General features: G+C 49.2%; 2 protein-coding genes across 2 annotated transcripts; both read right to left on the bottom strand.

Annotated features, from left to right (window-relative positions):
• Window positions 1-5,551: 5,551 nt before the first annotated feature.
• Window positions 5,552-6,947, bottom strand: F5B22DRAFT_223081 (uncharacterized protein). Its single transcript, XM_047969767.1, has 2 exons — window positions 6,614-6,947; window positions 5,552-6,552 (listed from the first exon to the last, which is right to left on the bottom strand). The coding sequence occupies exons 1-2, from the start codon at window positions 6,777-6,779 to the stop codon at window positions 5,597-5,599; spliced, it is 1,122 nt and encodes a 373-aa protein (XP_047830162.1). The 5' UTR covers window positions 6,780-6,947; the 3' UTR covers window positions 5,552-5,596.
• Window positions 6,948-18,212: 11,265 nt separating this feature from the next.
• F5B22DRAFT_647338 (fatty acid synthase beta subunit dehydratase) lies at window positions 18,213-24,573 on the bottom strand (the record flags this gene model as incomplete). The annotated part of the gene is made up of 2 exons (XM_047978856.1): window positions 18,213-19,327; window positions 19,383-24,573. 2 exons carry the CDS (start codon window positions 24,571-24,573, stop codon window positions 18,213-18,215), a joined length of 6,306 nt encoding a protein of 2,101 aa, XP_047830161.1.
• Window positions 24,574-24,676: the final 103 nt, after the last annotated feature.

Raw genomic sequence — 24,676 nt, 5'->3', positions numbered from 1 at the left:
GGTAGAGCTCTGCCTTGATTCAACAACACCATTCAGACCACATTGGGTTTCGCTGAAGCCTGTTTCTTTCGATGAACGCATGTCTCGATATACAATAGTACCCCTTCTCTCTTGTATACATGCAATCTCGCATCAGAATGCCGTCATATCAGGAGCCCCCAGCATATCTAGCCTGGGCAACGCAATATTACGCTCCGATTGCTCGCCATTGCTCATAGTGCGTCGCCAGCGTTAAAGGACCTTATTGGAGAGCTCAAAATGCTGCGCCTTGGCCTTAAGCTGCCTGTTATGTTGAATGTATCTACCTGCCTATATTCTGCAGTCGAATTGTGCGTCTCAGTTCGGACGATATACTAGAAGTGGCGGTGATGCCTCTTGTAATTGGAATTATATGTTTCTCCTTGATGGAGTTTCCTAGTGAATACCAGGGGCCACAACGTTAGAACGTGGTTCTTACTGCGTATAATAATACCTCCACCCCAACGCAAAATGCGCCGAACCATCCGTAAATAGGGCGGGCAGGGTGCCCCGGTGCAATCCAAACAGTTTGGCGCGACAAGTACAGGGTCCTTCTTCATGCATCACGAAATCACGCGAGAAGATGCAAAGAAGCTTTCTGCTACGGTAAAAGCCGCTTTCTCGCTTCACATTCCTGTGCCTTCTGAATGCCCAAGCTCCACCCTTCGTATGTCTCGAAGAGGATGCTGGCGTGCAAACAAGATAGGTTATCATCTAAAGTGGATATACCTTGCGGAGGGCCGTTGCAACTGTGCCATGCCGGCGGAGATGCTGTTATCAGGGTTAGATGTCGATCAACGCAGCCTATGATACTCTGGGGTGGCCAAGTGGACTTCTAGAACGGCCACGCATGCCTCGACAAGGCAGGACATGCAGGGAAGAGAAGAGGTCGACTACTTGACCCGTAACACTAAGACTATTACCGCTGTCACCCCGTTCATGGTTCATTGTGCAGTTGCATTCCGATCAGAGTGGCATTCAGGATGTTGGAGTAAGCCATACTGTAAGGTGAGAAAAGTCGAGAGGAGCCAGGGCGAATCAAGAAAGAAGAGAAAATAGAGATTTAAGAAGAAAAAGACATAGTAAGGACAAGGACAAGGACAAGGGGTTCTCCAGACGTTGATAACAGACCTCGCCCACGTCGTGACGATGTGATCACACCGTAGTGGCGGCAGAGAGTCATATAAGTCGAGCATAGATGTTACACATATGGGGTTATCCAGCTCAGCGGCGTCTTTTGGCGACGGCACTTGCATGGGTTGCATCGGTATATGCACTCGTTAGGCAGGTACAAGATTTTGGGCACATGTTGTGTACTGCAGCTTCTTGTTGCGGACACTTCTGCCACGCGTTACGACCCTACGTTCACTTTACTCATCCTCTATCTGTCTGTGTTGACTATCGTGAGAGGCGAGGCAGCTACAGAAAGCAACTACACAACACCAGGGACGCCTGCTGTTGACCAGTCACAATCAAGATCGTGAGAGCAACATTACGTATGTGGCGTCCTACGTTCCTTTTCGAGGCCTCCCAATTTCCATTCATTCAACTTATTTGAAACCAGAGTCGCTTAGAAGTGAATCCCAAGTGATGGATGAACAAATGAGCAAGTCTGGGGATGCTGCGGAGAAGTGACCGCGAGTCTTCCCCCAGATAGACCAGGCTCAAAATCGGTTCAGCAGGCAACACGCATGTCTTGCTAGTCCTCCTAAGTCGCCCCGGTTGATCTGATAGGGCTGTTGCGTAGTGCTAGGTGGTATACTCGATGAGCATTATGCTTAGTCTAGGCATATTAGCATTCGGTTTTCCCATTTGGGTTCATTCTCCCGTGATACAGAGAATATCGAGTTTGGGAGAGCAGTGTAATTCTGAATGAAGGCCTTCTTTCGTCGTGCATCATGTCTTCTCATTTACTATACCTAAGTAGCTTCGTTCACGGCTTCTGAACCCCCCCGTCACGGATCTAAGCCGCACTCCACACGAACACGCATCTTGTGCCCTTCGACAGCATCCGTGCTCAATTTAGTTCGAAATGCCAATCAATGAGGAAAACCTAGTGAGCTTATAGGCCAGGATACACCATGCACATTATTCCATACTCCATTACATATCCTTTCTCAAGGAAAAAAAGGAAAGCGTATGACTTACTACATCAGCCATCCAGCCAAGCACTCATGAGGAAGCTGGCATCGCTGGATCAGGCAGTCCTTAAGAAAATCAGCATGGTGGAACAAGTGGGATAAAGTAAGGTTCTCCTGCACGTTGCTGCTTCGCTATCGCTTCATTTACGAGCATGAGGCTCGCTGAGTGGCCAAGTTTCAGACGTTTTTTTTTCTCGGGGTGGGAGGAGATGTAAGTCCGTCATTGCCCCTTGTCACCCCGTTGCATTCGCTCCTGGCCAGTCAGTCTTCGTTGTATTGCGCGTCATTTGATTAGTAACGCCCAACCAAACCGAACGGATGTCCACTCAACGACGTAAGTGGGATGTGGGTGTACAGTAGTTTACGTGAATAGCGAAAAGAGGCATACCTAATGTAAGTAAGTAAGGACCTGCGGCTCTGATAAGGGACAAAAGCGAGCTAGCTGGCTTGGTCCAGATATCCGAGGAATAAGGGGGGGTTCGACTCCCATCGCTATCTTTCTCCGTTCGGTACATACAAGCTGCTCTGCTATTCACCTACCGTGTTTGTAGGTCACCCATCAAGTTCTACTTTAACAGCGTAACCCCCCTCCCCCCCAAAACGCGTGGGCATGGATGGCTCATGCACGCACGGGCGTCTGGCCGTTGGTGTCTTTGGGCTACCAGAAGTAAGGCTGCCACGTTATCGCATCGAGGTGTGGTGGGGAAGAGACGGGTCGAGAGTGGCGTTCAACGCAAGCTCTTTCTGAGGAACACAATGAGGTTTGACGAAGTCGATAAGATAGCCGATGGCCGGACGGCACGCTGCAATGCAGATACCAATGTGGACGTATCTGGGAGATGTCTACCTTGTGGTAGGGGGACGTTATAAGCTTACTTTTTAGGCGCTGCCATGTGGACCTCATCTCTTCGATGCCGCAGAGTCCATTGGCCTAGAAACAGCACTAAGGGGTGAGATCCTTGTGTAGGATCTTCGGGGTCGCCTAGCGAATAACTCAAAATGTCCATCCTACAGTAGCGCGAGCGAATCTCGCTTAAAGACACTCTATTCTGCGTGACAGGGAGCACGCTCTTCCTTTCTTGATCGTTCCCCTCCTGTAAGTACGTGGACTATTATGTAATTCCGCATCGCATACATTACACTGCGTGAAGCATGGGGACAAGCCACTGAGCTACGACGCCATGGCAACAACCAGCTGGCCCGCTGTATCTCGACGGTGCCTTCAGCTCATTCTAAACTTCAGCCGACTACATACATATGCTATACAAGCTCAGTAGGAGCTCCGCGGCCGCAGGTCTATCTACCCGCAGTGGCTGCTGCTGGACACATCCACCAGTAAGTAAGTGTTAATCAAACTGTGAGCTGGTCGAAGCTGGCCAAGATAGGAAGTTGGAAACCATCTTGTGAACGCCAAGGCGAGCGCCAAAGTTACACCCTCGGTGGGTGTTGTTACGAGGGTGTCGGTTGCAAGCTCTACACCAATCGCAAGACCGACGCAAGACCAGGACGTAACCAGCCATGACGCCGGAGGGAACCACAAGCCCAGCCGTTGACCGCTAATGAGCGTTGAACCAGATTCATGCCTTGTGTCGTGCTAGGCAGCCTAAGTCCTATTGCTTTGTATGATTCCCCAAAGTTCATTGTTGTCGAGAGGTGGGTGTGTGAGACAGTTGAGCTGACTTTGGCTCATGGCCACAGATAGGCTATCCCAACAAACATGACGGAAAGAAAATACAGTACTATTCTGTCGTAGCAAAGGAACGTGTATTAGACATAGCTAGCGTATGGCATTCTGATACGGTATCGTATTGACTTTCACAGTGGGCTAGGGAAAAAGTCTAGATTTTTGGATCGCCAGGGCACCCGTCTTCGATACTAGCTAAGTAGGTGAGGACCCCTCGAGGCCCGCTAAGCATGAGAATCGCATGCAGGCGTTACCCAGCCAGTATCTCTCACCACGTTTCGTGGGTGCTTTGTCTCATAACAATTCCAAATACCGCTCATTGTGCTCCCCACTAATTAGCTTGGGGCGGTGGAGGGATTTCGCCAGAAGAGCCGGATCGAATCCTTCAGCCGACGAGTCGGCAGGGTTCAGAGCTCTAGCTGGCCGTAAATGGCCAAGCAAGGTCTGGGAGTGAAGCCGGGGGGCGCAGAGAAGAGAAGGCAGAAAAAACCTGATAGCCCTTCGGCAACCTTATTCTTGCCCGCAGTGCCCGCAGTAGCGTCGGTGTGTGTTCCGCAGTCAGTGTTGCGTATGCCCCGTTGCTGTTGTATGTAGGTAATTGTGTCTCGACCAGCGACTCTGCTCTATGGAACGGGCGGGCGGGGACGGGAGCCAGGACACAACCTGCTTCTGGGCCATTGTCTTTGCGTGCTTGATCTCGCTTGCTCGTTATCGGTGACATGGATGCTGCGGCCTTCTAGAAAACGCCACGCAAGCATATATTTCCTTGGCGCCCAAGCTTGTTCAGTGGGTTCGATTATTTCCCTCCAGGTCACTCCCGCAGTCTCCTGCTTGTGACTCACGATAAAGTACTGTAACGCGGCCAAGGACTGCCACTGGGCGGTTGCCAGTTCGGATGTGACCCAACATCTCAGCTTTGGAGGGCGGCAGTGATACGTGTAGATAGAGTTGGTGCCGCATCGATACCGATTCGCTAGCGGCAGTAGAGTTGGCTATAGTATCGGCGTGCCTGTTAATAGCTGGCTTAGCTAGTTTTGCCACCAACCCCATGTGACAGCCATCTAATTTACAGTACTGTGTAGTAGATATAGGTGAACAGCGTTACCTCGAGTTATCTGCCTGCGTCAAACACGAAGTGGTGACAGGGTATGTAACCGACCGAGCCGATTTGTTGCTCCAGCTATGTGCGAAGCCTCCCATTCACGTAGGCCGGAAAGCAGGGGACGTGAGCAAGAAAAAACATGTGCGATGAACCTCAGATGAAGAATCAAAGTAAGTGACAGCATTGACATAGGTTGTGTATGAGAAACACGACACGGAGCAAAACATGGATGTGAGTTGTATGTGCAGCATTGCGTAATACTGTAACATTTGTTCAAATAATGTCTAGATACAGAGTAGCATGGTGTAGCAGCTCTAAGGCCCAACCATCGGGAGGCCAAAGTCCAGATGGTGTTCCTCGTGATCAAATGGAGATACAAAAAAGCATCGTCATCAAGACAACCCTTGCTCCCTCACTCTCGCTCTATATTTTTGAGGACAGGATAGGAAGGCGCTCAAGCGACCAATGTTCGCAGAAAAGGGTATCCAAAGTCAATTCACGCCACCAACCCCAAATCCCATGTGCGGCTCACCCATCCGAGGGCCCAAGCCAAGCCAAGTAAATCAAGTAAACTCCCAAATATGCATGCAGTCCTAGGTCCCATCATCAATGCGTATACACATGTACTTCAACGCGCGCTCTCAGGGGAGCTCAGCTGTCGATGTTAACTTCTGCGCCGTGCTTGAGCAGCAGCTCTACAATGTCCGTGTGGCCGTTTATTATGGCGCGTTGGAGGGGTGTGTAACCAGCGCTATCCCGCACGTTGACTGAGACGTTGCATTGCTTGAGGATGATTCGCAAAGTGTCGATGTGACCGCCGGCTACGGCAAGATGCAATATAGGTGCATTGGCATCGGGCAGGGATCGCGGTGCAGCTCTGGCACTGAGGTTAGAATCTGACTGGGTCCTCGCAAGACCCTCCGCGGTTGCCATTTGCCAGGCTGGTGCATCGTCCATGTGCGGCGGAGAAGGGTAATGGAACTCTTCAGGGCGTTCGTGGATATCGAAGTGGGGTGAATACACTGGCATCTGATGCTCGGGTGCCATCATCATGACCGCTGGTGGAGCGTGAATGTCCATTGGTATTGGTGACGGCTGAGGTGCCATCCATGGAGAGTGTGGGCTTTGTGGTGGTTGTCCGGGGCTGCCGATGCTGCGAGGCAGGTTCTGGCGAGGCCGTTTTGATTGAGACGACGTTCGTCGTGACTTGAGGTGTTGACGGCTTGTTGGAGGTGATTTCATCATGCCAGGGGCACCACCAAATCCATCAGAAGCATAACCACCATGCAATGAGTCGTCATAAGGCGGCGGCGCTTCAAGTTCTGTGGGAGAGATTAAGCCGGTCATGAAGCTCTCTTGTGCGGCTGGCGCTGCTGGCCATTCGTGAAAGTATCCTCCCACCCACTGGTGTTCTGATGGTGTGTTGGCAATCTCAAAGTTGGGCGGTGACAGGGAGGTCGTGGGCATGGCAGGAGTGCCACTGCTCTCTGGTGGTGTACAAGGTGTGCTCTGCCTGCTGGTGTTGCTAGACTCGGGTGTTTCTTGTAGCTTCTTGATCTGATCTCTCAGCTTCTCGACCTCATTCTTCTGTTCCCTCATCTTGCGTCCTGATTATTCTGGTTAGTTACGAGGCTCAACTAAGTAGGACTCTTCTTTTCGAGCACCTACTGTAAGCACGCTGAGCGAGACGGTTCTGAATCCTTCTACGCTCTGCAGGGTCGGCCATCTTGCTGAGGTCCTCGTCTGGCTTCATCATGTCTGCGTATAAGGTGTCCCGGAGACGCTCAGGTCTCTTGGAGGAGGCGTTGCCCGGGGTTGGAGTGACAGCAGCCATTGCTCACTGAGATGATGGGTAAAATAATACGCGACTATTCAACTTGGACAATTGTTGAAAGTGAACAGGGTATATAAACTCAAGCTCGGGGAGATTTCAAATTATATCGAGAGGAGGAGGAGGAATGGGCAGGTCTTTATGAATCTCTGCCAGACCCTCATATCCACGGGGGTACGAGGAGCAGCACACTAAGGCCCTGGTCTTCACCACAACCGCTACATCCATGCTGTTCAACTACTTCGATACATGTGAGATGGACTAGCCGACTGTGTAGAACAGGGGACACTCGGTATCCATGGACATAATAGGTACCTGGATACCAGGGCCCTGCACTGGATGGCGCCACAGAGCCAAATTGCATCTCCTCCAGTAGCAGTTCCTGCAGCATTGCAAAGGGTACCAGGGGGGTGTGGGACTAAGTATGGTGTACAAGGCTTCTGTGATGCACACCACTTCTATCGCCTTGGCAAAAGAGCATGTATGGGCATGTATGGAACTCCCCTCGGCTCCGATTAGGTTGGCGGTTGATGAGGCGAGGGAGCACACAAGCGACTCCTACACCTTGCCCGTGTCTGAGAAGAGAGGAGCCACTCACGGCCAATTTAGCATCCCACCTCCTGAGCCCCAGCTTGCTCCACCATTCTTCCTACTTGCACACTAGGCTGTGTTCTATCAGGAGTTGAGCGTATTCCGTATTGACCTTAGTGTAGGATAGAGCGGCCTTGAGCTAGGATTGTGACACCGATTTTAGCAAGTGCTTGGCCATAGACTAGAGATATGCTAATCTCGCACAACTGTGCGACATTGCAGCTTGGCCTGTTTCGTTCACATACTTCGTAGAGTACAAGGGGCGGGCGATGATGGTCAAGATGTCAGGAAGGCCATGCTAGGAGACGCACTACGAGTAGTGTATACCTTATCTGCGCCGCCCGTTACTTACTAAGTGGATAATGTATATGAGTATAACATGTCCATCCAGTGTAGGAGGTATATTGTCTGTATACCGCACAGAACCGCACTATCGAGGGTGGCGTAGAAACAGGACAAGACACTCATGGACCTCGTCGGTCCCCGGGGTGCAGGAACGTTCGGAACCCCCATACCTAGGTTAGACCTCTCGGCCTTAATAAGAGAGATGTGTCCGTTCCGCAACGGCGTTATTGCATACTGTGCTGTGCTGTGGTCCGGGTGTACAGACTACGGTAGGTATTCTACATAGTACCTCGTCTACGTCCTAACCGTAGCTGCTTTCTTCGATCATATCGTAGGTAGTGGTTGATCTCCATCCAGCACAAGCAGATCGTCGCTCATCGTCATTGCTTGCATTGTGAGATTGCTAGAGTGGGTACTATGAACTATTTTGGTCACAACGACAAAGACAACGTCTGCGAGTCTATGGCTCGGACTCAAGGACACTATTGTGTACTGTAGATAAGCTACCTGACGTAATCCTTGGTCGGAAAATACGACCGAAATAGCGTGGTCGTCTAGCGGCCCAGAATACAGTACTGAATAATCACCGTACTGACAGGAATTAGCCCGGATTACTAAGGAAGGTTGGAGACGGCACGAGCAGGCATGAGCAGAGACGAGAGCGGGATAGAACTCGGGCTCTCTGCCTGCCATCGTAGATTCGTACCGAGCAGTGCCAGCCAGAAGGCATAATTGTGTTCACGGCTCCTCACTGCTCGTTCCTGGAGGCGGCCAGACAAGGTCCCTGGGGGACAGATGTGGGGATAGGCAATCTCTCACCCATACTTCTCCCGCGAGCAAGTCGGCATCAAAACTCTGCCTACCTACTTAGTCGAGAGTAGTCTCAGGAGATGCTATCTGCTGCGTACTGAATAGACACCACGCTAGGCTAAGCCCACTACTGTAGGGATCTTGGACTAATGGCGTGTCCAAGCAGTAGCACATAAGTAATAGTGTCGTGGTGTGTGATGTACCTACGAGGTAGTGCAGTATCCTGGCACGCTGGCAGGGCAGTGTAGGACTTGAGGGAGTTGTGAGAAGTCTACATATCGTGTACATGTAGGACCCAGAGACCACAGGCCACAGGCCAGAGACAAGAGACAACCTTGGAAGAGACAAGAGACCAGAAAAGAAGCTTCTCCACAGATGCCATTTTCAGCCGAGCTGGCTGAGCAGCCTCCTCTGCGCGGATCTGTTGGCTGGTTTGGACAGTACCGGCGGAATACCGGCGCCCCATGATTGCGGCTGGAAACCAACCCAGGCGATTCATTCGCTGCCAATCTCAGCCGATAAATAAGCTTAACAACGAAAGGGAGGTTAACGATTAGGCGCACACACTACCTGCTTACTTGCTTACCTGCTTTCCTGCTTACATACGCGCTCTAAGTACACTAGCCTGGAGGATGGGGTGTTCCTTCGACAAGTGAGTAGTAGGTATCTACCACAAGAAGGCAATTCCTCCACTTGCCCAGGGATAGGCAACACAGCGTCGAAGGAGTCTTCGGAAGGGCTTTCTCAGGGGCCAGCCATCTATGCATTGTGTCCTACCAACTGCCGAGATACTCGATGCGATAGCATGGATATCGTGACTCTCCAACAAACCCTCAAAACACGGTAAGTAAACATCTTTGTTCGCCGCCCATACACACCACCATCATCACCAGACGGGATCGGTGGGCGGTGCCGAGGCGGGCTGGTGGTAGTACCCGTTTCATAAGGCGAGGCTTTTTGACCTATCGGCCATCGGTACCTGCACCAGCACAACCGAGCACAACCTACTGTAAGTAGGTACTTACTTCGTACATTCTTTTCCACGTTAATTAGCACGCAATATACTATGTAGAGTATGTAAGTACGTACACAGCCTCCACCTGGTCCTCCACCTCCCAGCGACGGCTTATTCCGTCATCCTCTGGATCTTTGGTCATCAACGGGGTGCCTTGTTGCTTGGTGTTGTTGTAGTGGTCGTAGGAGTAGTTGCTGGTGTTGTTCCTCTTCCCGTGCAGTCTTTTGGCCTGCCAATGGCGGTGCTAGAGAGAGTGTGCTAAAATGGCTTGATCCAACGTTGACCGCCTTCTCTCTCACCTGACCTCAAATCCCCCGCCCTCACTGGGTCTTGTTGAATCCTAAGAGTGGGATAACTACTCGTTAGCTAAGCTATGGATCTGCCAAGAGCCATCTACTACACCTACTCTACACCCCCTTAGCCTACGATTCGGCACACGTAGCTACTGTAAATAGCCCATCAGGTTATCTAAGCGTACTCGGGACGTATTAGTATGTAAGTAAGTATGTAGAACACCCCCGCACGTTCAGTAGTCAGAGTTGCCGACGACACCCACCGATTAACGGTCAATTCCGTGCGCAGGACAGGACATGTTATCATCAAGATCTAGGTAGATACCTATCGTAATGCGTTGTGGCTGGTGAAACTAGCATCTTTCAGGTTGAATGGGTGCCATCCGTGGCGTTCTAATCCCCCTCTCCAGTAGTGTGCGAGGCATGTACGATGGTTACTTTGTCTGAGGCCTTGTTCCATGTCTGGCTGACATAAGCTACGAAGTCCCGGTCGTGCCTTATTTTTCCCTTTTTTTTTTCTCTTCTATTCTTCTGTTGCGCCCTACCTATGTTCTTCATAACCATGGCTTATGCCAGTGTCTGGATAGTACTAATAATAATGCCACTCTCCTCGTAATGCATGTTTGAGTTAGTCTTGGGACGAAGAGGGCGGTCAGCAAGTGTTTGCAGACCTGCCCTACCATCCAAAGCGTCTGTGCTCTACCTAAGTATAGTCCTGACAGCTTGGTTGCGGTTGGGCTGAGCTTCCGCCGAGGAATAAGTGTTCGCAAAATTAGCAGCGCGTCAAACAAACTTGACACGAAGCAGTAATGATCGTCGTGATTGGCGCTCCGCCTTACTTTCATTGCAAGCCGCCATCAATCTCGCCTGACCTCACACAGAGGTCCGGTCAGAAGCTTACTTAGGTACAGCCTACTCGAAACCACTTGGGACCGCCTGAGGTGAAACAACTGCACGTGTTCGGATTGAATGGGTCGGCTCCTACGAGAAAACGTGCGTCACGTTAAGTAATCCGAAGCGGTCCTGGCTAGCAAAGTTAGTCTAGAGCAAAGTTAGCAGCGTCATTGCCTGGAGATACTCTCCGCCATTTGGTCAATGACCGCAAATCACAACGCTAGAAGGCCACGAGAACGTTACGGCCATGCGCTTGTTCTACACTAGATGCCAGGTTTCAGAGATCAAGATCGGGACCGCGACAGCTAGGTCGCTTCCTTCTCTTCCTTCTTCCTCCTTGCTTCTATCCAGAAGTTGTGGGTGAACCAGTGAACGGCCTACACAACACTACACAAGCGTCGATCGTAACAAGCTTAATCGCAATAAGGCAACGGGCTAGCAACGGGCCTGGTATAGTGCAAGACCGGTTCTACGCCACTGCTGAACACGTACTATAGTACTGCTGCTACGCAACTAACTGTAGGCTGGAGAGACACTACAGTGCCCAAGTAAGTTGGCCTATTCGGGTGAAGAAGACATCAGGAGTCCTTCATAGATGCCAGTGCCGTCGAGCCGCGCACTAGGATGAATCTACCCTTCAAGTCCACTAAATAAGATTGTCTACGCTATTACGGTACTATAATCGTCCATACGAAGCAGACATGTGGTCTAATGGGCTAGCCCAACCTAGTGTGTTGTGCGAAGGATGCTAGGTAGATTGGGCGTCTGCCTGGACCTTTTCAAAGCCTGCGTCGGCGACGATGGCTTAGGCACTGTACGGAGGGGACGGTTGGTGGGAAGAGCGAAAGACGGCAGAGCTGAGGGCCGAGAGTTTCGGGAACGGCATACAGAATCAAGGGATCAATGAACACAACAGGGGACTAATTAGTCCAGCCTACTCATTACTTAGCCATCCCTAGTCGGCGCATGAACCGCCGGGCTCTGAGCTAATTTTGCTGTTTCAGAGGAAATGTCGAGCGAAGATCGTCGCCGCATTACGTGATCGACCCAGGCAGGTCATGAAATGAAGAGCCAATGCCTGAACATTGGTCCACCGACAATCACATCCATCAGAGATGCCCGCCTGCCCCATTCTCTCTGCCCTTTCCCACGGATTTTAAGGTTATTTGTGCTATAAATAGATATAAATAGAGACAGGCGAAACAGGGTAGGGACGTTACATCGCTTACCTAAATAAAGGACTGGAGTTCAGGTTGGACAGCAAGGCTAATAAGATAGTCTCTACGACGCTACCCACCAATCTGCTGTATATCAGACGGTCCTACTAACCACTAAACTCCTGATAATGCCTTCTGTTACTCGAAGGATTCCTTTAAAATTGGCCTTACGACAGCCTATACCGCACTCCTGTATATCATCACCCGCAATCGTGCTTCAAGCCACAAGACAAACTACACCATCCCATCGTAATCGCCAAGCAGAGACTAGGCAAATCGCCCCAAGATGCTATGCAAGCCTATAGGCGCCTATGGGAACCCAACCTCGGCTTAAGATGATTCAACAGCAGTACGGAGTACAGCAAACCCATATGAAGGACGTAGCTCGCCAAGCCGATTGTCCAATGTCTAGACCAGTCGATGGTTATTCGCATGCACTCCTAGTCGATGCGGCCCTGTACGTGTGTGCGTCCATGAGGACACGACAGGTATCGACGAATCTCAATAGTGCGCATTTTTGCACTTAGCATAAGTACGCGATCGGGCTCAAAATCACTCATTTGTTCGCTTCGCTCCCTGTCCTGACTGTAAGCCCATTACCAAGCTCCATCCTACTACGTACGTGTGTACCTAGTAGCGTCGTACATGGTCGCCAAGATGACCCAGGTAATATGAGAGTGATAGTGGATACGGATTGATTAGGATTGGGAAGATGGATACTCACTTCAGCTCAAGCGACAGGCACTGCTCGTCTCACAATGCAATTCGATGATTTCCGCATCCTGTAATGGTGGGATACCCGGCGTTTCTCGTCTAACCCGCATGCAATGAATCGGAATCCCATTTTACATATTGTCTATGCATATATGCTAGGGTATTCTACTTGATGAAAACTGATCCGCACATTGGTTTACCAGTACAATGCCTAGCTCGCGACTGCTTTGAGACCCTGCGGCTCTAGCAATGACTGTAAACATAACATTGACTGCACGGAACTTTTATCCCAAGGCTATTTTTACGCTACGGAGAGTCCCGAGTTGGTCGTGCCAATGCACTAGAATTTCTCCCAATTGGGGCGCAAGCAGCATATCATGAACTATCTTGCCTCATTCCTCTCGCTCATCATTACGTGACCACTATATGACTGCCTCCCCTGATCAGCTTGTTATTATTGCCAGTGCAGTTAGCGAAAACAACACCAAGGGGACGTCTATGGCGGCGATTTAAATATCTGAGGATCACAAAAGAGAAGAAACAAAGGTGAAATTTGCATCAACACGAGCCTTATCTAGCATTCGTTTAAAGTCGCAATTGTACTATTGGTATACGTCGTGGCAAAGTCTCTCAACGCCTATTCTACCTCAGGTAGCTATTTGCTTCCATCCGTGTTTAATACCTGATCTATGGGCTATATGCATAATAGATAACGCTGTTATAGGGTTATAGGGCGCCCAAGCGAGCAATAAGCAGAGTAAGTAGTTCACAGTTACATGACGTCGACAGTGCAAAAAGAGGTTGCTCCGTCACCACAAAATTTTATCAGGGTGACAGTGGTACTTAGAAGCCACAGTTACGATATCGCCATCGGATAGCCAGATACGGATGGCCATCTAAACAACAGATATAGGCGAAACTGGATGCCGTGGAGGATTTGAAGGCTCTGTCAGATCGGAGGGGGGTCGTGGGCAAAGCATCTCGTTATCTCAGATTCCTGCTTGTAAGCGTCCGCTTTTCGATGGAATCCTGTAGGATGATGCCGAGGGGGTTTTTTTTTTTTTTTATGTATTATTATTATTATTTATTAGTTATTGTTTTGAGAAACAAAGGGGGGTCCTCTTAGTCGTGCTCTAGGTAATAGCGAGTGACCCTCGCGACAGTTCAGCACTCGGTAATAACATTCCTGCAGGGAGTGAAAATTATCGCCTCCCATACAGGCAGTGTCTGAAAATGAAGGCTAATATCTATCAAAGGCGTCATCAAACTCAAATCTGAATCCCTTTCCTCGCTGATTTCTTAGTCGTGTCCGACATCACATAAGCCCATTGGCGGGGGTGAATCATTTCGTGGATATCCTGTTTCAGATAACGAGGCGTAGGTTTTCAGAGTGTAAACTGCGTGGTATTGCCGCTCGGTAAACCCGTCGGTCGGGGGCGCGCTTGAGTCGGCGAAACCAGGCAGCGAAGAGATCGCTGCTAATCATGCGGCTGAGGCAATGTATCACTCAGTACGACACCCTCGATCCAGAAGGCGATATACTGCTCACATCATATCTTGATGGGATCTGGTGTGTGGCGCTGTATTCCGCCGAGAGAGGATATGCATGTGATTGGATTCTATTCTTCCCTCGTATCGTCGACGAGTGGCCAAGAGAGTCTGCAGGATAACGTTCGAGCGCCCTAATGCATTTCGCCATATGTATGTATGTATGTATAGCATCTGATGTGGACGTGAGCGTTGTCTTACAGTATGTATGCCACCCATCGTCATCATCCATCGTCCCTTTCGCGACTCGAACTCCTACTCAGAAGAACTGTATATCAACTTACGTAACCGACAAGTTGGGCCATCTCCTGACCCATCGTCTCACTCCGAAGGAAGCGAGAGCCAGTGCCCTATTACAGACCCGGTCCAAGCTGCGCAAATGCAGTAAGCAATGCGAGTCGTAAAGCCACGTGCATGTGGCAGCTCGACCCGCTGTAGCTGAAGTGGGTGGCCAGCTCTGGCCTGGCCGCCTGAGCTGGGTTGTGACTCTACCGCCGTTGGTAACCAAGAAGTCATAATCAATATTGCGAGAAAAAATCCTGAACCGAGCGCTTTACCGAGTGTTTCGCGCTGCCATTCGCGTGCCCCGGATCCCTACCGGTGCCCAGGTTATTCACGATGCATCAATAGCAGGTAAGCAATGCATTTTGGCGCCTCGGCTCAAGGCCGATAACGCAATCTACTAGTTCACGTAGCCAATGGTTTTCAATCCAAGCGTTTAAAAATATGCTATTTCTCTTAGTGACGCTTCATCGAGCCGGCTTTACACGCTCACGAAGCATCTTAGCAGGTAGGTGGCTTAGGACTGGTTCAGGACTTTTTTTTTTTCGCAGAATGTGCGCTTGTGCAGTCATCTTGGTCTTAGATACACTCACACCTCCCTAGCTGGTATCGTATCTCACATCTTGCAGACGCTCGCTCAAACCGCCAGGCAGTCTTGTTACACGACAGCGACCTCACCACGTGTTGGATCTGTACCTTATTTCCAATGTGGCGGCTTATTCAGCTACCTAATCTATGCCTCCCGTCACCAAATTTTCTTCCTGCGTACATGGTCCTATAATGCACCTTCCTAGGTGGTCGCCGAGTCGTGGCCGCCAAGGCGGCGATTGCTCCCGCGGTTTTGGAATGCTTCACATAGACGTACACTAGAATCGTCCACTGCCATGGGTCGCGGGATATGGGGCAAAAGATGGGCATTCCCCGGAAGGGGCTGCTTCCTACGGTACTCTATGGCGGGGAATTTGGAAGATTAGATCCTGACCCGTGACAAAATGGCGTTCAAGCCAGTCAGACTCTTCAAGCGAGTTCAGCTACCTATCAGAAAGGCGGGTAATCCGCCATGGTCAGATCGAGCAGTCTCTTCACCTGTTCGTCATCCCGCAAGGACGGGAGGAGTACCACACCATGTTTTTTTTTTTTTTTTTTTTTTTTTTTTTTTTTTTTTTTTTTTTTTTTTTTTTTTTTTTTTTTTTTGGTTTAAGGCGGTGTGGGTTCGTACAACGTATGTCACTATCCGATCTGATGTTGGGGGCCGTAGTCACTTCTTATGCCAATAGCTATAGCTCACGCCGAAGCGAGTTCACAGACAAACATACTGTACGAGGTGAGCATGGCGGAGAAGAGATGTCTGGTGTACGAACTGTGCGCCGTACTCCTTCCATCTTGTCCTACGGCCCGACTTCGTTTCAATATTTGAAATTCAAGAATAAGAGCGATACGTATAGATTTTGTAGGGAAGTCCCTGTCAGACGGGCGTTATGACGCGGGATGCGTTCTTTATGTTGGTAAGAGATTACTGAACTATTCGAGATAAACCCCAGGCCTGCGGCACAGAAGCTTTCGTGATCATCATGTAATTTGAGGGAGGTACCTATATTATGTAGACTCGGGAAGTCAGCACCCATAGCTGGCATCCAGTGTAAGGACACGAGTGTTGATTTTCAAGTCAGGCGATAGGAGAAGGGCGACTCCCAGAGGCGCATCACGAATCAACTCTCACATAACGGATTGCATTATTGTACTTCAATTAATATAAGCAGTACCGATGTTGCCGACTACATCAGCAATGGCATGGTCCGCTGGAAGCTGTATGTAGAGATACACACCACTACTTGTTCTAGGTTATCACATAAAGATCAGTCTCACGGCATTTGACCAGCTAAGGAACAGGGCTCTTCTAAAGCGTATTATTCAGCCATTCTGGTTATGTGCACATGTCCAATGAATACGAGATTGTTTTGCCGCTCGGTCTCGACTTAGATCACTCCGGCTTAGTTTGGCAATCTGACCTCGTAATTTCATATATTTATACACTTGTCTAACCCCCATAGGAGAGTAGTAGTTTATAATTTGGATATACTACTATCTCCTATATTATTCTCTTATTTCCGCAAGTAGCCTATCACCAATCTTTCAAACTTGAACAATATAACGAAACCTGAGATAGAAAGAAAATTTTTGAAAAGAGGGGTTCCATTACAACTCGTCAACAAAATTGACCTGACGACATTGCCATTAATATAGCTGGGTCGTATTTGACTTTTTGGGAAAGGGTTTTGTTGTAGTGACTTGCAATCAAAACTTCAGATTCAACCGTCATACATCTCCAATAGTAGTAGAGTTGGTTCATGAGATTCGTTGCTTCTGAGAATTTCATTGCGAACATAACCAATCTTCTGCTACTGGAATTTTTCACTGGTTTGCAGTCCCATTATACCATTATTGATAACAACAGCAAAATATGTTGAAAATATATGATATCGTTCAAGAGCCAGAAATTTCCCCTTGTGGCCATTGTCAACACTGGCGGGACCCCGGTACGAATCCTCTCGGTGGTAGGGACTATTTGAGGTCTCCCAATATAGCCTTCGCATGCTCCATCGCCATCAATATGATGTATCACCTGAAAGTTGTAAAGTTATTATTTGTTGTTATTCGTGCCTAAGATGAATAGTTGGTTTCTTCGTCGTATCTTAGTGGCGATGACATCGGGTCGAAAATATAAAGACCACAGAGCGCATTTACCAATGTGAGCCCTAGAAGCAGATTGCAGTGTTAGACATAAAGTCTATAACGCAGTCAAGGCCAGAATAGATAACTCATCGTCGACGACCTGGCTAGGGCTATCAAGGGCTGATGGGACGGCACACTCATCTATCGGCATCTTTGCTGAACACAGAACACGAATGTCATGGTCTGCGATCCTAGGGCTACAGACAAGGAGATTAGGTGTATATTGCCCTCACCTAGTCGCGACGGCTTCAAACCTTCGCGTAACAATGAATATCATACAAAACCCTCCGTAGTTGTAGTTCTCATGCGTTACTTCACAATCACCGCAGTGCTTTTTAAGTTCAATAGCACTCGCTTACTACAACCTAGCTAAATCGCTTTATGGTCATGGATATAGACTCTACCATATCACAAGAAGAGAAGGGCCACTGTATGTCATGTGTATATACGCTGATTGACAGAGAGGGTGTGAGGTAGTGACACCCAACACATGTTAATACGACATCTACCTATTGCATTCCATAGTCTACTATGAACCCTCCCATCTACCTACCCAGTCAATCTAGTGCAGTTCATACAATGCCCCGGCAGTCGTTACTCCTATATCATTGTATTGGTATTTTATACCTTTTTGGATGTTAGCAATGACCAGTTAAGAAACCAATTCGGTCCAACCCAAGCACCTAGATAGGAATACAGTAAAGCGTTTGTTCACGTTCAAGTCAGGGAGCTCACAGTGCATCATCACCAGAGTCAAATAACGACCGTAAAAGTAGGGGGTCCAAATTGGACTTTATTCTATCATCAAGGTAAAACAATAGCCTAACTCCTGTGGACTCCAGAAACACACCTCATGGATGTTCTCAAAGGATATAATGCATACAAATTCCCCGGTTATAGTAGCCTCTTAGCGCTGATAACCTAATACGACCTCTTGATACAGTTCATTTTTCAATTGCTTCCCACCAGACATCAACTCGAATGCTGAATGTACTCAATGCTGACCATTGACTAAGACCTCAGTGACATCACCTCCATTAACGCCATTAACTTTGCTTGTCTCGTCCTGGTAGCTGTCCCAATTCTGGAGAATCTGGGCAATCTTGGGCGAGCTGGTCAAGTTGTACACGTCTTGGAAGTACTCTTTTGTGAGTTCGAACGGACGAGCCGTGACGTTAGGAATGTATTTCCCGACAAGCTTGGAAGGGTCAATTGAGGTCTTATTAATCTTCTTCAGCAAGATATTGCGGAAAGGCTTGACACCAGATCGTAAGAAGGTAGAGTGGAATGGCACGTCAATACCCTTCAATGGGATCGTGGCAAAGCCTCGCTCTAGTTCAAGTGGCCGTGGCTTCGCTAACGTTTGTTGCGCAGCGCCTTTGATGATGTCGGCAAGCTGCTGCTTCAACTCCTCGCTGCTGACATTGTTGAGCAACTGGTTGGTGTCGACTTTCTTGGCCTTTAAGAAGTTTGTAACACTAGTTAGCGTATCGAGAGCACGAAGATCCCCAGCGCACACATATTGCATATTGGCAATGTTGTAGTTGACAATCTCCAAGAGCCAGCCAGTCTCCTCGGCAATGCTACGAACCAAGAAACGAAGAGCGGGTTCTCCAAATGTCTTAGAAATGCGGCTGGGATTCACAGCGCACATTGAGTAGTTAGATCGTCCTTGTGCATCTCGCTCGACAGCCACTTGCATAGTTAATCCACGATAGAAAACCACAGATACTAAGGATTCAATAGGGAGCACGTTGGCAAGAGCGGCAAGAGCCGAGTACTCTCCTAGCGAGTGACCGGCAAATGTGCTATCTCGTGGCACTAGACCTTTGGCGTTCATATCTTCAAAACTGGCTTTCTCCATAAGTGTCAAGGCGGGTTGGGTAAACTGGGTAGCCGACAATAGGCCCGCAGGTGAACGGTAGGTATAGGATGTCGTTTTTTCATTGATTTCCTTGAAGATACGCTCAGACTTTACAGTTCCGTCGGCGCCAATCGTCTCGAAATTCATTTGCATGTAATTCTCTCGAATGGCTTTACCACGGGGACCGCCAAAATGGACGGTGAGCTCTCTTGGGTTATTTTTGACAATATTTAGGATCGAGAAGCCTGACGATGGTTAGCAACGATGTGAACAGATGGATGTATGAGAAACTGAACTTACCGTATGTATCTAGGAGGTACTTATCGGCTCTATCCCACACCTCCTTGGCAACTGGACTAGATGCGTACAGGTCCATACCCATACCTTGTTCTTGGGAACCTTGACCAGTGAAGACGTAAGCTGTGACCGGCTGCTCAACCTCGGCTTCACCCAGAAGGACCTTCTCTTCTGTTTCTTTGTTGCTGGCTTCGACTTTGATAATCTTTCGGCCACCAATCATTCCGACATGCTGAAGTTTAACCTCAATGTCGTCGTTAGGAAGGACCATCCCAACCAAGGAAGCGTGGAAGCTTCGGACCCGGCCAACATTATTCTCGGCAGCCCATGTCTCAACCAAGCTTCGGACGGCTGCACTTGAGTACATGCCATGCGTGATTGTACCTGGTAAATTGGCATAGCTGGAGAAAACCCGGGAAACGTGGATGGGATTGTAGTCACCGGAGACTTTGGCATAAGTCTCATTCGAGGCGGGTGCCTTCAGAAGAAGAGGTGTCTTGCCACTCAGGGGAATTGGGTTCTCAAACAAGATGGGTTGCTCGATGGATGAACCATGGCGTTCAAGATAATCGAGAACAGGATTTCCGTGAGAAACGCCAGCTTCGTAATCTACGCTACCAATCTGAATGATTTCTTTGGTGGGAAGCTCAAGTAGGACTTGGCCGCTGGTCGCCACTGTGTTAAAAACAGTCTTGTTCTTGAAAGTGACTAGACTTTGAAGGCGAAACGTCAATGTCTGGCCTAGCAGCTCAATATCGTTATTGTCAAGCTGGATCCAGTCCTTTGATCGCAACACAGCAACATCCTTCGACGTATCCAGGTGAACTTGCATTGGAGTTTCGAGTTTACGTTGGAATGTATTCTCGTAATCGGTATACACGCCCCGATACAAAAACTGTGATGTGACCTCCATGACTGCCGCGCCACCTCTATAGATGGTACCGCAGACTTCCACCATTTTGCCAGAATCTTGGTTGATGACGGCGTTGATCTGAGCAGTTGTTTTGACGATATCGCCTTTCTGCAAAGGATCTGCACCAGGCATCATACGAAACCCGTTAGACAGATGAACGAGTTTTAGAAGATCACCATCGATCTTGCGAGGGAAGATCGGCTTTGTGATTGCTTTCCATCCGACAACGATGGCAAAGTCCATAGGGGCAAGCATGGTTTTGCCTGGGCGGTCGACAAACGCCTCACCTGTATTACCAACAGCGTGCACAAAGTCGTGGATTTCGTTGCTGGTGATGGTGGCTTTACCGCCGTCAAACTGCGAATGAACATCGCCGTTGAGGTCGAATGCGTCATTGCCAAACCATGCCCGCCAATAAAACTCTTTGATCCGGTCGTTGCGACCCTCCATGACTTCATGAATAGGGGCATAGCCAGCCTCTGGCCGGTAAACGAATCTAAGGGGAAGGGAGACAGGCTTTCCTAGGGCAGTGGTCTCCTTGATCATACTGACAGTTACCTCACTCTTTCCATCGAATTTAACCTCAATCACATCTTGGTAGTGGTTGTGACGAGGTTGTTCACGCACAAGGATGGAAGTCTTTGCGGGTTCATCGGGATGTTGAATCTCGACAAAGAGCCCACGAACAGGTGCAAAAATCCTCTTCATTGGATTTGTCTGGTATTTCTTTCCCTGAACGACAACCTCTGACGTAAAAAGTGCGTGCCGCCAACCACGGCGTGGGCCAGCTAGCAGGGATAGCCAACTTTCGACCGAGGGCAATGTAGCAGTGGGAGATGAAGACAGTCGGTATGTATTCTTTTGCTCATCTTCAGAGATAACGAGGCCTTCAAGATCTGATGGCGCCTCTGTTTCAATGAGCTTACCACCGAAATACTCAATGGTTGGGATTGAGTTGATGCTATCTCCGTAGACGTCGTTGGTCAGCTTGGAAACGAGTCCGTTGTGGATGCCATCCAAAATGTCCTTGACGGGCTCGTCTATTTTGGTCGAGAATTTGGCGGCCATAGGGCCTTGCAAAATACAGGTACGACCGACATCTTGGCCGATGACTGCTTCCAAATCTTCTGACTGCCAAAGAGAATCCTTCTTGAAAAAGAACTCAAAGTTCTCGTCTAGTGCAGGAACAAAAGTTACGGGCTTCTGACCACGGCGCTGGCACAGGAGTAGGAAGTGCTGTACATCTTGAGCGTTGATAATCTGAGCATCAGCCTCAGAATACTGGCCCAAAATCTTCTCAATGCATGGGAAAGGGTCATTGAGATCCGCGTAGTTCTGCAACATAGACGGCTGGTTTGGACTAGTGGTGAACCGCTCCTCCAGACGATGGATGAAATCACCCATCAATTTCTTATAGGAGGGATCAATCCAACGGGCCTCATGCTTTACGTAAAGAAGCTCGACCATACGTCGCACCACTTCGCCGTAGGTCATGTCCTCAAGATCTACTGTCTCTCCAGCCTTGTTGCGGCCGAACCAAACCTTTTGGAAATCGTCGTTGAGCTTCTTGATGATATAATCACGATTCTTCTTAAGCTCTGCTACGCGCTTCTCCTTGGGCAAGCTGAAGATCTTCTGGTCCATTTCCGCCCAAAAACAGACGCCTCGGGTAGCAAGCTTGTGAATCGGCTCTCCCATCTCTGACCTTACGGTAATCACACCGCCAGCTGGACCCTTGTAAGTTTTCTCCCATTGGTCGTCATCCAGACCTTCTGCATCGACAATAGCTTGCTTAGCAGCTTTGCTGGTATGCGCTTCTTTAGCGACCATCATACGGCTACCAAAAAGACAGCCGTCGAACGGCATGGCGGGATAACCGTATTTCTTTGACCAATCACCAGTAAGGTAGGGGTAAGTGTCCTCAGAACCACCAAATCCACTTCCAGCTACCAAAATGATGTTGTCTGATCGTCTGATACGACCGTACATTTGGAGAATTGGTTGATGAAAGTCTTCGAAGGAATGATGGCCTCCACCTCGACCACCAGTCCACTGAAGAATGACGGGAAACGTGGGATTTGCCTTGGCAATGTTGATAACTGCTTGAATTGCTTCTAAGGACCCGGGCTTGAAGGATATATGCTTCAGACCCAAGGTCTCGATGTATTCCTGAGCAACCTCGATTGATGGAACACCCGCACCAATGGTCAGCCCCTCAATGGGAACACCCTCAGATCGGAGACGGGCGAGTAGTGGTATTTGCCAGCCCATGGCCCTCGGATTAACGTATATCAGGTTGACGGCGATACCACGTCCTGCGGGAACAGCCTGTTCAATCTTGTTCAACGCTTCAGACATTGTCTTAGCATTGTAGTATCCACCACCACCCAGCTCGATCTGGTAACCAGCCTTCATCGTTGCAGCTACAAAATCCCAAGGGACAGTGGTAGGAGTCATACCAGCAACGACGATTGGCGGGATTCCGAGCAATCTACTCATCTTGGTGTCTACATAGACTTTGCCAGTGGATGCCTTCACAAGACGGGGGCCATATTTTTTGACCCAATCGTCGGCATAGACGATTGCATGCTCTTCGTCACGGTCAAAGAGTTCAGACTTGTATCCGATTTCTTGCGCGGAGCCATCAACAGCTCCAGCCAGAATGACACGTACGCCTGTACCCTCCTTATTACGGCTGGTTAGGACGCCAAGACCTGAGATACCACCTGGGCCGAAGTCAAGAACGTGAGTCGCCTCGGGAAACTGGGTTGCTTTTTCCCACTGCACGGAATCTCGCGTGATCATTCGCACTAGGGATGGGACAATGTCGCCTTGGACGGTAGACCTCAAATCTGCACCACTGCATGTGTTGTAAACCGCAATTCCAAGCGATGATACGTCAATCTTGATATCTTTCAAGTCTTGATCGATTAGTTTGGTTGCATCGGCAAGATATTTACTGTGGAATGGCGCAGTGATAGGTAAGAAGCGATTCACAAAGCGTACTTTGCGTTCTGTGTGCGGGATCCTGTTCTGATCTAGCCCTGTCGGAGCCTTAACCTTTCGTAATTGCAGATTAAGACCGTATAGCGAGATGGGAGGTCCAGTTACAACCATGTTTCTTGGACTGTTGACTAACGAGATGGCGATATGTTGGTCCTTGGGTAAATATTGATTCGTCGCATCAATATGCTTTTGGACCTCATTTTGGGGTAAGTCACGAATACTCAACATAGGCGTTGGTTCACCCTCGCCATTATCGACTGAATCTCGTAAAGTTTTTGGCGTTAAAGAGGTCTTCGGAAATACTTGCTGACTCCGAGCACCAATCCAGAATAGAATTGTTAATGCGTAGCTAGCATATTTCTCAAACGACTCCCAAGAGTCGGCAGCTGCCGTAGCTGCGGCGACCACAACACCTTGTGAATGACCCGTAGCACCCTGTATACGATCTCGTAAAATACCAGGGTGAACGCCCAAGCCCTTTCCGAGAATCTGGTAATGGCATAGCTGCACTAAACCAATCAATGGGAAACTGACAGGTGCAGATACCAGATAGTCATTATGAGGCGTCGCATCTGGCGACTGCAGCCATTCAAGAACATCAATACCCTTCGCATACAGTTTCTGAGCCCGAGGATCCCGCGCCAAATTGTGAAGGAGCTCTGCTGATCGTGTAATCAACTCGCCCACAAATGAAGGATAGGTATTGTATACTTCGCGAAGCTCGTCAAAGTACTCGACGATGTTTCCCTGACCTCCGAAGATGCTGTAAATCGTTGTGGATCCTTCGTCAGCGGCTCTGAACAAGGCGGATTCGTGCGGCTTCATTGCCCGATTGGCAACGGAGCGGGCAGCGTAGTAGCTCTTTACAACTGTTATCTGCTTCTCAAGGATACCAGGTAACGTCTTGGCTAAGGCGTGGACATCGTTGCCTCTAAGGTACATGCGCTCAAACTCGTTAAGAACAAGCTTCAAGACTTCTTCATAGGACCCCTGGGCATCATCTTCCCCCTCTTCTACTTCGTTGGCTACAAAGCCCATATAGCGAGCCACAAGCTCGGCTACAGACGATGGTTCGTCATCTTGGGCCAATTCATCGGTAGGGGTAGGTAGACCGGCTGTGAAACGGTCCTTGAGTTCTGAGGCATGGAAATGTAGGTTTGTGGGAACAAGGAACGAAGCCTCGAGCGACCCGTGTGAGAGTGTTAGGGGACGGAGAGAAGAAGAGGATCTAGGTGTAGACACGCCCGTCTGTGGTCCGGTGTTTGTGCCGTACATTGTATAAAGAGGTTGGTTCGGTTCTACTGTCTCCTAGAGAGGTTTCCCAATCTGTTGAGCGCACATAATCAGCAACTTGACGAGGCATGCAGGTAGGGAGGGT

Source organism: Xylaria bambusicola, assembly GCF_022495145.1.
Source record: "Xylaria bambusicola strain CBS 139988 unplaced genomic scaffold F5B22scaffold_25, whole genome shotgun sequence".
Classification (NCBI taxonomy): Eukaryota; Fungi; Ascomycota; class Sordariomycetes; order Xylariales; family Xylariaceae; genus Xylaria; species Xylaria bambusicola.
This window is presented reverse-complemented; position numbering and strand designations above follow the sequence as displayed.